This window comes from Arvicanthis niloticus, chromosome 15 (assembly GCF_011762505.2).
Source record: "Arvicanthis niloticus isolate mArvNil1 chromosome 15, mArvNil1.pat.X, whole genome shotgun sequence".
Lineage (NCBI taxonomy): Eukaryota > Metazoa > Chordata > Mammalia > Rodentia > Muridae > Arvicanthis > Arvicanthis niloticus.
Genome location: NC_047672.1, coordinates 71,649,010 through 71,661,494, shown reverse-complemented (window position 1 = coordinate 71,661,494; position 12,485 = coordinate 71,649,010). Strand labels below are relative to the sequence as shown.

Genomic DNA, 12,485 nt, shown 5'->3' with positions numbered 1-12,485 from the left:
TCTAAGACACCACACATCTGTCCCCAGTAAAGAGGAGCTTAGGAGAGGGTCAAACACAGGGCAATCAAAATAAAGATATTCTGGACTGTGTGCATCTATGTACTTGATCTTACTGAAAACTGGAGTTAAGAATGGAAGTTTTTCCTATTTCTATTACAAAGAGACAGAAAAGTGAACTTATCCATAAAAACTGTAAATGAGCTGTAAAAATATTCTAGTCCTCCAAGGTTAATGAGAAACCAGAAACAGCCATGGGCAGATAATAAACATAAAGCAAATTCCAAGACACATGACCACCTGAGCAACCATGGAGGAAGAGTAATTACAATCATGGGCTCCAAACAGTCAGCTCCCAGAAGAGCCTGACACCCATCCAGAGGCCACAGCTCTCGGCAGACGGGCAGGCGCAGGCAGCAGAAGCCTCGTACACAGCCTACCTCAGGGACTTCACAGTCAGACTGCCCACCTCTCCCCCAGATGCAAAGGGAACACCAGACCTTGGGCGTTAGGTCCCAGGTCTTGCCGTTTAGTAAGTGGAAGACTAAAGTGTGGTGCCTTGGATACAGTCTCTGATACCTGCTGCCTTTGCCTTTGCTCAGTGGCATTTATTATAACCTGGAGGGGACATGGCATACAGGACCCTTTTTTGAGACACAGTCTCCCCACATAGCCCTGGCTGTCCACCTGCCTCTGCTTCCTAAGTGCTGGGATTTAAAGTGTGTGTCGCCAAGGCACGTCCCTGAGACACTTCTTACTCACTTGTTGATTCTTGAGCTATGGCTGCAGCTTGACCATGGTTTGCTCCTTTAGACACATTTGGTTTTTTGAGACAGGGTCTCATGAAATGCTGAGCATGATAAACAAACATGCTAACAATGAGCCACACGGTCCTGTTCTCACTTAGAGACAGAGTCTTGCTAAGATGCTTAAAATGTCCCTGTTAATGTAGCCCAGGTGGGCTTTGAACTTGTGAGCTTCCTGCTTAGGCCTGAAAGAGCAGGCATCACTTTCTTTAATGGCAGAACTCACTCCACATCCTAATCTGAAAAAACTATTAAGTTTATCAGAGTCATCTACTCTAACATTTATTGAGAATATCCTGAGTAGGCACTGGAGAAAAATGGAAGACTTCTTGCCACCAAACAGATTACAACCTACTTAAAGATATATTTAAAAACAAAATAGCTTTGTGGAGGATGTGCTCAGAAGCAGAACACTGTCTAGTATGCCCGAGGTTGAGTCCTCAGTATTGCAAACAAACAAACAATCCCAGTATCAGGACATGCAAGCCACTTAGAAGTAAAGCAGAGAAAGGTGTGGTCTGGGGTGAAGCCACACTTACCCAGATGACTCACTTATCAATGGCAAGACCTGGGATCTGACTCTCAAGGTCTGGTGTTCCCTTTGCATCTGGGAGCGAGGTGGGCAGTTTGACTGTAAAGTTCCTGAGGCAGGCTGCATGCATGACTTTTGCTGCCTGTGCCCGCCCCTCTGCTTTAGGTCTGTAAAGGTGTTTTAAAGACTTGAACAAAGTAGACTTGAAAAATGTGTGAGAGTTCCATGGGGGCAGAAGGGAGGCTGCAAAGACCCCAACTAGGAGTCAGGGTAACAGGCATGCTACCCAATCTCAGGCTCATCGGAGCTCTGTACTGCACCAGCATCCAACATTAGTGTTCAACAGCTGGCAGTGACCCAAGCCTAGGCGTTCCAGGCCAGCCTGGTCTACACAGAGAATTCCAAGACTGACAGGCCACATAATAGAGAGACTCTGCCTCAACCCCTCCCCCACAAAGAAAGAGAGAGAGATGGTCAGAGTGGAGCTCAGTGGCTGACCCCCTCCTGTAAGGCCAGCACTCAGAGGGCTGAGGCAAGAGGTGTGGCTCCAGTTCAGGCCAGCCTGGTCTACATAGTAACTACTGTCTTAAAACAAAAGAGGTATGTGTTCAAATGAACTTATTAAATTAACAAATTCTGGCTGTTGGTTATTTGCTAATGACTGGACATAATTTACCCTTTCTCACTACAGTGAACAGTCTGATTTCTGACAGCTCCTCCTGCAATAAAAACCATTCCCCTGACACTGGGGCACAGAGTTTTACAGATGGCCAAGAATTTTTGTTGTTGTTTAAGAGTGGAAACAAACCAAAGTAACAGCTATATTTTAGAGATTTTTTTTTTCTTTTTTAAGAATTGGCCTTGAACTAAAGTCTCTCCCAACTCTTCTTCCTTGACAGGCATTAGTTAACAGCAACGTGCTGGTCATTTTAAAGCCCCTCAGTGAAGGGCTGGTGGTATGACCCAAAGGGTAAGCATCCTGCGCAGTCACCCAGCAAAGGCTGGAGAAAGAACCCAGATGTCAGCCTGATCGCTTCTCCAGGGTTAAGAAGAGCAGCGGCCCCCAAGGCCTGCCCAGCAAATAAAACATCTGCGGCCAGTACCCAGCACCAGGCTGGGACCAGTTAGGCTGGCCGGGCAATCTGGGAGCGCTGAGCAAGACCGGGGAAAGGTCGGTTTGCTTTTCGAACAGTTTGAAGAGCGCCTGAGGCACCGCAAAGCAAGGAAGGAGAGGGAAAAGAAGGTTCTAGCCTACAGCGGCGCGGCCAGAGAGGTGATCGGGACGCGGCGCCGCCTGACGACCGGCAGGGATGAGGGCGAAGAGCCGGGATCGGGGAGTATGGATCGGGAATTAGGGGTCTGGGATCGAGGATCCGGGCGCGTGGAGCAGAGACTGGAGAGCGGGGAACGTGGAGCCGACGGCGGAGAAACCCGGAGCGGCGCGCGCTGCGATCACGGCCGCCCTCCCTCCCCGGCCGCGCGCCTCTCCGGAGGCCTGGGGCCACGCCGCAAAGCAGCGCACTTACCTGGAGCCTGAGGCGCGGGCGGAGCGGCGAAGAAGGCGCTCGGCTCCGGGCGGGCGGCGGTAGTGACTCGGAGGCGGCGGCCAGCGCCGACCCACACGGACAGCACCGCGCGGGGACCTACGGGGACAGCCTCTTCCACCAGCCGCCGGGCTCGCACACGTGCGGCGCAGCGTCGCGCCGACCACGCCCCGGGGCGGGGCCCGCCCCGCCCGCCCCGCCCGCCCACGGCTCCCCGAGGATACTACGCCCATTGGCGCCTGGGAAGTGTCCGGCTAATGTGCAAGGAACCCAGAACACCTTTAGGACTTCAAAAACAGAGACTGCCTTACTAGTTGTTAATTGTGCTTGAATGGGACCTACTTTCACAGCTATGGCCTTTTATTATGGTTAATAGTGTATATTAATAGAATGGGTTTCTTACCTTTGACAGCTCCCAAGTAGGATTGTCCTCAAGAAAATCTCATCATAGCTGGTTAATGCTTTGGTGTAGAGAAAAATGAAATGGTATTTTTCTTCAAGTAGCAATCTGACCAAATTAAAATATCCCATAGCACTTTAGGTCTAATATTTTGCCAGACTTCAACTCAGGGTAAAATAAAATATAATAAAATAAATCAAGATTTGTGGAGAGTCATAAGCCCGTAATCCAAGCACTCAGGTGATGGGAGCAGAAGGATCAGAAGCTTAAGGGAACTTTGGCATATGTAAGGAATCCCAGGTAAACGTGGATTAGGTAAGACGCTGTTTTTTTGTTTTTGTTTTTTTTAAAGAACAAAAACAACAACAAAACAAACAAAAACATGAACCTGTGGGGGCATTCTCATTCAAAGCACCACAATCACATATCTTTATTTAGTTTAGACTTGTGGCTTCTATAGTGTCTTTTTCTAAGATTATTCACCGTAGTTATCCACCTGACATTCTTTCCTTTGTCTTTACTTCATTCATTCACTCATTTACTCATTCATTCATTCCTTTTTAAGATAGGTGCTCAGTATATAGGCCAGGCTGGTCCCAAATTCAAGAGTCTCCTCGCTCAGCCTTGAAAGTACTGCAATTATAGACTTGTGGCACCATGCCTAGCCTGTTTCACTAATTCTTGTACATCTCCACACTCTTGGGCTATGGCAAATTAATAAGTTAATGCTCTAAGGTCAGCAGACTCAAATACAACTATGTGGTATAATATTGCCTAGACTCTTTTAATTTTAAAATTTAAAATTTATTTTATTATTTTATTTTTTAAAGTGTGTGAATGTTTTGCCTGGATGTATGACTGTATACCAAGTGTGTAACTGGTGCTTAGAGAGTGCAGAGGGATTGTTGGATGCCCTGGGATTGGAGTTACAGACAGATGGCTGTCAGCTGGCATGTGGGTGCCAAGAAGTGAACCTGGGTTCTCTGGAAGAGCTGCTAGTACTCTTAATTGCTGAAGCTATCTCTCCAGACACTATTTATTTATTTATTTATTTATTTATTTATATAGGGTTTCACCATGTAGCTCTCTCTGTCCTGCGACTAACTATGTAGATCAGGCTTGCCTTGAACTCAGAAAGCTTCACCTACCTCTGCATCCTGAGTTTTGGGATTAAAAGGTGTGCACCAGCTCCTAAATGTTGTTTTCATTTTATGTGTATGGGTGTTTTGTGCACATATGTCTGCACTTCAGTGAGTTTTCTCGAGACAGATGTTTTCTATGTTGCTCTAGCTGATACTGAACTCACTTTATAGATTAAGCTGGACTGGGACTAGTGGCAATCTTCCTGCCTCTTCTCACGAATTATGAGGCTCACCATCATAAGGAGGCCAAAGTATTTTCTTTCTTCCCTCTCCTCCCCTCCTTCTCTCTTTTTTTTTAAAGACCTTGTTATCTATAGTCAAGGGTGACCTTGAACTCAGTGTGTAGCTGGAGCTGACTTTGAAATCCTGATCCTCCTGCCTTCACCTACCAAATAGTGGGATTACAAGTGTGAGTCACTATGCCAGGGCCGAATTATATTTTTAGTAACTCCAAAGAAGTGAGGGGAGCTCTGCCACAGAGGAGGATGCCTGGGAAGCAGTAGGGTCGCTGGGTTTTCTGAGCGGCAGTCCTGACAGCTGACCAGCAGGGGGCGGCACGGAACGGACAGCGGTGCTGCAGATATGCCTCTCTAGGCCAAGAGAACGGAACCAGAGAGTCGGCGATAGGAAGTCGAGGTGGCGCTCAACCCGGCATCTCGGAAGGCTGTTCTGGTCCCCTAGTCAGTGTGTTCCCTAGCCAGACTCTGCAGGCCAGGCTGGCAGTGCATGGAATCCAGGACTCGTGCGGAGGCAGGATGCTTGCAGCTGGCGAGATCGGCGAGGTGCCGGCAGCCCCGGTGAGGCGTCCCTGGAAACCCGGGGAAGGGACGCTGGCGACCCTGTGAGGTGTCATAGACCCCACCTCCCCTTCGAGACTTTGTTCCCGCCAGATTAACTTGGAAGCGTGTGGCGGAGGTTCCCTCGGCCCGAGGCAGTCAAGGGCGTCCCAGGGGAGGTGGTCACTGTGCAGTGTCCGATGTCCCAGAAGATGACAGTTTTGAGAGTTGGTGGGAAGGTGGCTTCAGTGTCCGGGCAGGGTAACTCGGATCCAGGGGAGGTGGTCTAGGTCTCTGGGAAGGTGACAGTAGTGTCAGGCCTGCCCCGGGAGAGGCGCCTAGGACCTCTCGGCCCGACAGTACGGGACCTTTTGGAGTTCTATATGAATTCCACTTACTTTAGTCTAACTCGTTTGCCACACCTGTTTTTCTGCCAGTGCTGCCCCGAGAGCGGTGACGACACGAAGAACACAGAGGAGAAAAGTAAGCAGGCTCCAAATCTTTAGTTCTTTTTGTCTAGCTGTCCTTGGAAGCTTGCTCTTTCAGAGTCTGCAGAAGAGGTTTCTTAGCCTACGATCTTTTAAATGAAGTATTTTTTTTTCCTCTACAATGCTTAAACAGTAATACATATTAGTTATCTCCGCACGTGGACTTTTGTCTCTCTAAGACTGTAAACTATAGAAAGAACACTTTGACACTCCACCTAGTGCAGTGGACTGGCTTGACCTCACTGGGACCTGTCGTTTTAATGAACCATCAGCTTGTTATCAGGCATTTGGAGGGAGTAATGCTAGTCACTGTTACTGGGTTCAAGGAAGAGGTTTGATAATCGCTTACTTGTACGTTTGTTTGCCTTCAGTGACTATGCAGTTAAAATTTGCTTCAGGTAGCACACAGCTTAGGTCCTGGGGCTGGGTCTGGGTAGGTGACAAGGAAAAGACCCGGGACATAGGACAGGAAAACTATGTTTGGCTTGTGGATATTTGTCATTTCACTTTGATGAGATAATCGTGGCAGGTTATTAGGAATCCAGTACTCTGAAGGGACTGGTTTTGTTATTCTGGTTTTTTTTTTTTTCTTTTTAACAAGGTTGAATGTAACCCAGGTTCACCCCAGACTTACTATGTGACTAAGGATGACCTTAGACTTCAGATCCGCAGGTCTCTATTTTACAGATTTACATGCCCAACCTTGTTAGGAGCTTTTGTGTTAACAGGTAAATTCAGTGACCTTGACAAGCAGTAAGAGAAAGGGTGCCCACGTTGCCACATGGCTCCTAGGCAGAAGGTTTGCTCTTACTGTTGGCTTCTGATAAGCTCTCCCTGCCTCAGAGCTTGAAAGCTGACTTGCTGCTTTTACAGAGGTCCTGGGTTCAGTTCCCATATGCCAGCTCAGTTCTTTAGTTTTAGAGGTATAAATGTCCAGTCTTGACGTCCCAGGTCTCTTGCTTACACATGGTACATGTAAACTCATGGAAGCAAACACATGTGCACATTAATTAAACCAACAAATCCTTAAACTACTACTACTACCCCCCAAACCTGAAATGGCCTGGGAAGTTACAGTACCAGCATTCTTCCCTAGAACTTTTGAAGCCCTGGGTTTGAACTTGAGCCCTACCACCGCGAAATAAAGAAATGGACGGACAGACAGACAGACAGACAGGAATGGGCTTAGCTGTTAAGAGAATTTGATATTCTTCAGAGGAGCTGACTTCACCTACAGAGTGGCTAACAAGTGCTTGTAACTAGAGTTCTAGGGATCCAGTGCCCTCTTCTGGCCTCTGTGTGCATTGACAAATGTGGTACACAGACACATGCAGGTAAAACTACCTATACACATAAAATTTCAAAAGTTTAATAAATACCTGCCAGGCCATTTTACTAAAAGTTAAAAAACAAAACAAATAAGAAAACAAACCAAAAAATACAAACAAATCTCTACCTTTTCCTACCAGATGTCTTGACATCACCTGATCAGTCATTTTAAAATGTCAGAAACAAACTTTTTGTTAAGAACTTTGTCCGTGTCCACAGTGGCTCAGTTAATTGCTGTGCAGTGGTAAATGCTCTTTATAAAAAATCAAAATCAAAATCTGTCAAGCCAGGTGTGGCTCACGTCTGAAATCCCAGCCCTCAGGACGCTGAGGCAGGAGGATTCCCATGATTTGGAGATCAGTTTAGGTCACAGAATTAGAATGCATCTAAAATATTAAGAGTGTTTGGTTTTTAGCTCTTTATTAATTTTTTTAGTTATATGCAGAATAATTAAGCCTAGACTTGTCTTTTTGAAATGTAAATTACTATTTTTTAAAAAATTTATTTCACTTAAATGAGTGTACTGTAGCTGTCTTCAGACACACCAGAAGAGGGCATTAGATCCCATTACAGATGGTTGTGAGCCACCATGTGGTTGCTGGGAATTGAACTCAGGACCTTTGGAAGAACAGTTAGTGCTCTTCACCACCACTGAGCCATCTCTGCAGCCCTTAAATTATTTTTTAATGGTGTTTTGGTTACATGTGTGTCTGTAACTCTATGCATGCCTGGTGCCAGGGGATGCCATAAGAGGGCTTCAGCTTCTGCTTCCTTGGAACTGGAATTACAGATGTTTCTAGGCTGCTGTGTGGATGCTGGGAATCTAACCCTGGTCCTCTGCAAAAGCAACAGAGCTATTATTTCTCCAGCCTGTCTTAAGAATCCAAAAAGTAAAATCAAGTGTAGTGGTGTATGCCTGTAATCCCAGCACCCAAGAGGCAGAGGCAGGAGGATTAGAAATTGAAGTTAAAGTCATCTTTGGCAAGTTTGAGACCAGCTTGGGATACATGAGCTCTTTCTTAAAAGCAAATAAACAAATGTAAATAGATAATAATAACTTCTGTATAATTTTGAAGGATCTCACGTACTTAAGAATGTAGTATGCACCTTTAAATAGTTACACTTTGTGGGTGCTGGTTTTGTTGTTTCAAGTGAAGGTGGAACTAGCCGCATAAGATACAGAGCTCAAGTCTGTTGATACACAACACAGCTAATTTGTGTTGTTTATGAACGATTCTTAAGAGGATAATGAGTTCAGGACATGAGTGCAGTCAGTTATTCTGTTTGTTGGTTTGGTTTGGGTTTTTTTGAGACACTGTCTTATGAATCCCAGGCTGGTTTAAAACTTGCTATGTAGCGGAGGATGACCCTGGACTTCCCATCGCTATGGTAGATATAGAAAAATCAATTCTGTTAGGATATGGAGAAGAGAATAAGAAGAGTTTTGGGGCTGGAGAGATGGCTTAGTGGTTAAGAGCACTGACTGCTCTTCCAGAGTTCCTGAGTTCAATTCCCAGCAACCACATGGTGGCTCACAACCATCTGTAATGGGATACAATGCCCTCTTCTGGTGTGTCTGATGAGAACAACAGTATACTCATATAAATAAAATAAATAAATCTTAAAAAAAAAAAGAAGATTTTTGGACTGAAAGCTAGGAAACATGAATTTTAGTCTCATTTTTTTAACCTGTATAGGCCGAGGTATACATTATTACTTATTTGTAGTTTGGAAGTTGAGACTTAGTCTTGTTTTATTTCTCCTACCAGTGGTCTCTTGCGCCTCATGTCTGTAAATGTAAATAAAGTTTTATTTTATCGTGTGTGTGTGTGTGTGTGTGTGTGTGTGTGTGTGTGTTAGGCATAGGCATGTGTATGCCATTGGTGTATGTGTGAAGACTAGAGGACTTGTGAGTTAGCTCTGTTCTTCCACGGTGTGGGTCCTGGGCCTCAAACTTAGGACATCAGGAGTGACAGAAAGTGCCTTTACCTGCTGAGCCACGTTGCTGGCTAATGCGGTTTTAATGTATTGATTTGTTATTTTTGCAGAACTGAGAATTGAATGTGGGTGTTGTGCTTAGGGTGGGCAACCACACTGACACTGGGCTACATCTTCAGCTCCACAATATTCTAATTCGTCTAAGTTAAACAGAACAAAGGGAAAAGGATGTTTCCTGGAGTAAGGAGAAGAGAGAGAGAGAGAATACCCAGCAGCAAACACATGTAATGTAATTGTTTTACACTTTGTGTTTGTGTGTGTATACAGATGTGTGTGTGTTCACACGCGTGTATGTGCACACCTCAGGACACACAATTTGCAGAAGTTGTTTCTACACTATATGAGTTCCAGGGATTAAGTTCAGGCCGTCAGGCTTTTCAGCAAGTTCTTTACCAAAATGAGCCATCTTGCTGGCTCTGTAATGTTTTTTGTTGTTACTGTTTTGTTTTGTATGTTTGTATGTATGTATTACTGTTGCATGTGCATGTGCATGTGTGTGTGCTTGTGCTGTATGTGTATGGGTGTGGACCTGCCATGGCATGATTGTGGAGATGAAAGTACAACTTTGTTGAGTCAGTTCTCCTGATTTATATTTATATTTATTTTTATTTAACCCTTTAGATGGGTTCTGGTTGAAATCAAGTTGTAAGATTTGAAAGGCATGCACTTTGCCTGCTGAGCCGTCTCTCTGGTCCTGAAACTGGGGTGTTTTTTTTTTGTAGGAGTTTGAGACACAGTCTTACTAGGTAGTTAAAACTGGCCTTGAACTTGTGTCAATCCTCCTTCAGCCCCTGAGTGCTGGCCTCAGGTAGGTATGAGCCACCACGCTCTGGTATGTTCTGTTACTCTGTACATAAATATTTAGGCAGTATCTCATACTTACATTTTCATTTAGGCATACCTTCATTTAGATTCTGATAGAATGCTTGCCCAGCGTGCTCAGTGCCCCAGGTTCAGCACCGAGTACTGCATACACCAGTGTGGTGGAACACGTGTAGTCTCAGCACGCACTGGGAATGTGGAGTTAGGAGGGTCAGAAGGGCAGGATCATCCCCAGCTATATAGAGAGACCCCACCTCAAAAACAAAAACTAAACCAAAATGTGTGTGTGCAATTTAAAAAAAACAATTAGCGTATGACTAGAGCAGCTACTTTGAGAAGACACCATTTGTCACAGAGCCTTAATGGTAGACTGGGAGAAGGAAGCGTATGAAGCCAGTGTGAGTCACGCACCCCTCAGCTCTGCCAAGAGGCTCTCAGGAGGCTTCTCTGAGGTACAGGATGGCCGAGTCTGGCACACAGCTGCCGAGCACATAAGTGGTGCCATTGAACCACAGATTCTAGGACAAAAGGAAGTGATCTAATTGCTTTTAAACCTCTTTTTCTTTTTTAAGGGGCTTTTTGTTGTTGTTTTTTTTTTGTTTGTTTGTTTTTAATTTTATTTATTTATTTATTTTTTACTGTGTAGCCCAGGTTGGCTTTAAACTCTGGATTCACCTTCCTCTGCTTCCTAGTGCTGTGATTATAGGTATGCACTGCCACACTTGGCAGTTTGGTTGCTTTTGAAGTGGATTTTTATTGAGTAAAAAAATGTTTTCTTAATTTGTTTAAAACTGTTTAGAAATTTTTTGTTTGTGTATTTGACCCTGCTCCACAAAGTATTAGTGGCAACTTAACCTGTGTCTAGGAAAGCATCCTATGATACTGGAAGAAGGCAGAGCCTGGAGCATACGGGCTTGTTCACAGGGAAACATCAGCTTTTAAGCTCAGAATAAACTAGGAGAATTCCTAATCTGAAGTAAGAGTAAAGTTCACTGCCATCTCTGCATTGCTTGGCTTTTTATTATCATTATTATTTATTATTATTATTTTATGTGCATTAGTGTTTTGGCTGCATATGTGTCTGAGAGAGGGTGTTGGATCCCCTGGAACTGGAGTTATAGACAGTTGTGCTGTGCCATGCGGGTCCTGGGAATTGAACCTGAGTCCCCGGAAGGGCAGTCAGAGCTTTTAACTCCTGACCTATCTATCTACTTCCCTCATTACTAGTTTTAATGTTTAGTAACTGGTGTCCTCCAGTGCCTTCTTCTCCTGCAGTAAGTAAATATGGTTTTAAAAGTACAAATATGCTTTTATCTGTACGAGTTTTATGTATGGGATACCACCTTGATTTTTTTCAATATGTTCCAATAATAGATATTTCAATATTATTTTCCATATTTATTAAAGCCATACATATGACTCTTGTAAACTCTGAGATTTGGGGAATTTTTCCTTTGCTGTAAACTTTCTCAGCCCATGAGCATCTCTGGTAACTGGTTGATTAATTGCTCTGCCCTTTTCATTCAGGCACTACCTGTGTACACTCAGATGCATGGATATGGAACAAGAGATAGAGTATGGATGTGTTCTAGTCAAATGAACAGGAAGTGCTGAGAATTGAACCCAGGGTCTGGTACATACTAGGCAAGTGCTCTTCCACGGAGCTGCCTCCAGCCCTCAGTTAAACCTCTAGTGTACTTAACCTGAGTCTCTTTCTTATAGCCTCGGGGCTGTTACACTTCCTGTAAGGCAGTGCTGCTGAGTAGATGCTGTCCCTCTCTGTAGGTGACGTGGACACGGTGGCTCTTGTTGGAAGCGAGCGGCTCAGCCAAGGCAGCGATGACGATGAGCTTTCATACGTGTCTGCGTTCATAGAGAAGGAAGTGGGAAGTGACCTTAAGTCTTTGAAGAAGCTTGGTAAACTCATAGAGCAAATGACAGAAAGCAAGGTGAAGTTAGAAGAGCAGGTAAGTGCTGGCCTCAGTGCAGCTCTGTCAACTGTCTCCATGGAAACGGGACGTAAGTGGGATGTAAGCAGCATTCTGTGCAGGGCATGTCATGCACTGATGATGCAGACCATGACGGGGAAGGAAGCCTCCAACTGAGAGACAGGCTTTTTTTGTTGTTGTTGTTTTTTGTTTTTTTTTTTGAGACAGTGTTTCTCTGTGTAGCCCTGGCTGTCCTGGAACTCACTCTGTAGACCAGGCTGGCCTCGAACTCAGAGATCCACCTGCCTCTGCCTCCCAAGTGCCGGGATTAAAGGTGTGCGCCACCACCGCCCATCGAGAGACAGGCTTTAAAGACCCCTGCTACATACTTATAAGTTAAGAGTTCCTGCCAACTTGCATCTTTGAAAACAAAGCGATAGCTAACTTTTTATATCATTTTGATTCAATAATTTCTTAGGATAGCTAGCATTTTATATCACTTTCATTCAGTAACTTCTAAAATAGCTTTATGAGTAATTTCAGAATGTGTAGAAATGGTTACACACAGCCATTCCAAGTGTTTATTCCAAGTGCACAGGTAGGAAGAAACATGAGTAATGTACAGTGGTTGCTAGGAGTGGTGACACACACTGATAACCTCAACATGGAGGTAGGAGGCACCTGCATCAAGAGTTCAAGGCCAGCCTCAGCTATGGGATGATT

At 44.8% G+C, this 12,485-nt stretch overlaps 2 protein-coding genes across 4 annotated transcripts in view; one reads left to right on the top strand and one right to left on the bottom strand.

Moving 5' to 3' along the window:
- Positions 1–3,039, bottom strand: part of Pus7 (pseudouridine synthase 7) — a 37,958-nt gene extending 34,919 nt beyond the window's left edge. Inside the window, exon 1 of the mRNA XM_076913184.1 lies at positions 2,862–3,039. The gene's annotated coding sequence lies outside the window, so the exon portion shown is untranslated. The remainder of the gene's footprint in view (positions 1–2,861) is intronic.
- Positions 3,040–5,027: 1,988 nt separating this feature from the next.
- The window catches only part of Rint1 (RAD50 interactor 1), a 33,906-nt gene continuing 26,448 nt past the window's right edge, over positions 5,028–12,485 (top strand). Inside the window, exons 1-4 of one of the 3 annotated variants that reach the window (XM_076913147.1) lie at positions 5,136–5,218; positions 5,635–5,680; positions 9,735–9,820; positions 11,620–11,801. In XM_076913147.1, the coding sequence (XP_076769262.1) occupies positions 11,769–11,801 (33 nt within the window). In that variant the 5' untranslated portion in view covers positions 5,136–5,218; positions 5,635–5,680; positions 9,735–9,820; positions 11,620–11,768. Of the gene's footprint in view, positions 5,219–5,634; positions 5,681–9,734; positions 9,821–11,619; positions 11,802–12,485 lie in introns of all 3 variants that reach the window. The other 2 variants (XM_034519741.2, XM_034519742.2) reach the window with 2 other exon arrangements.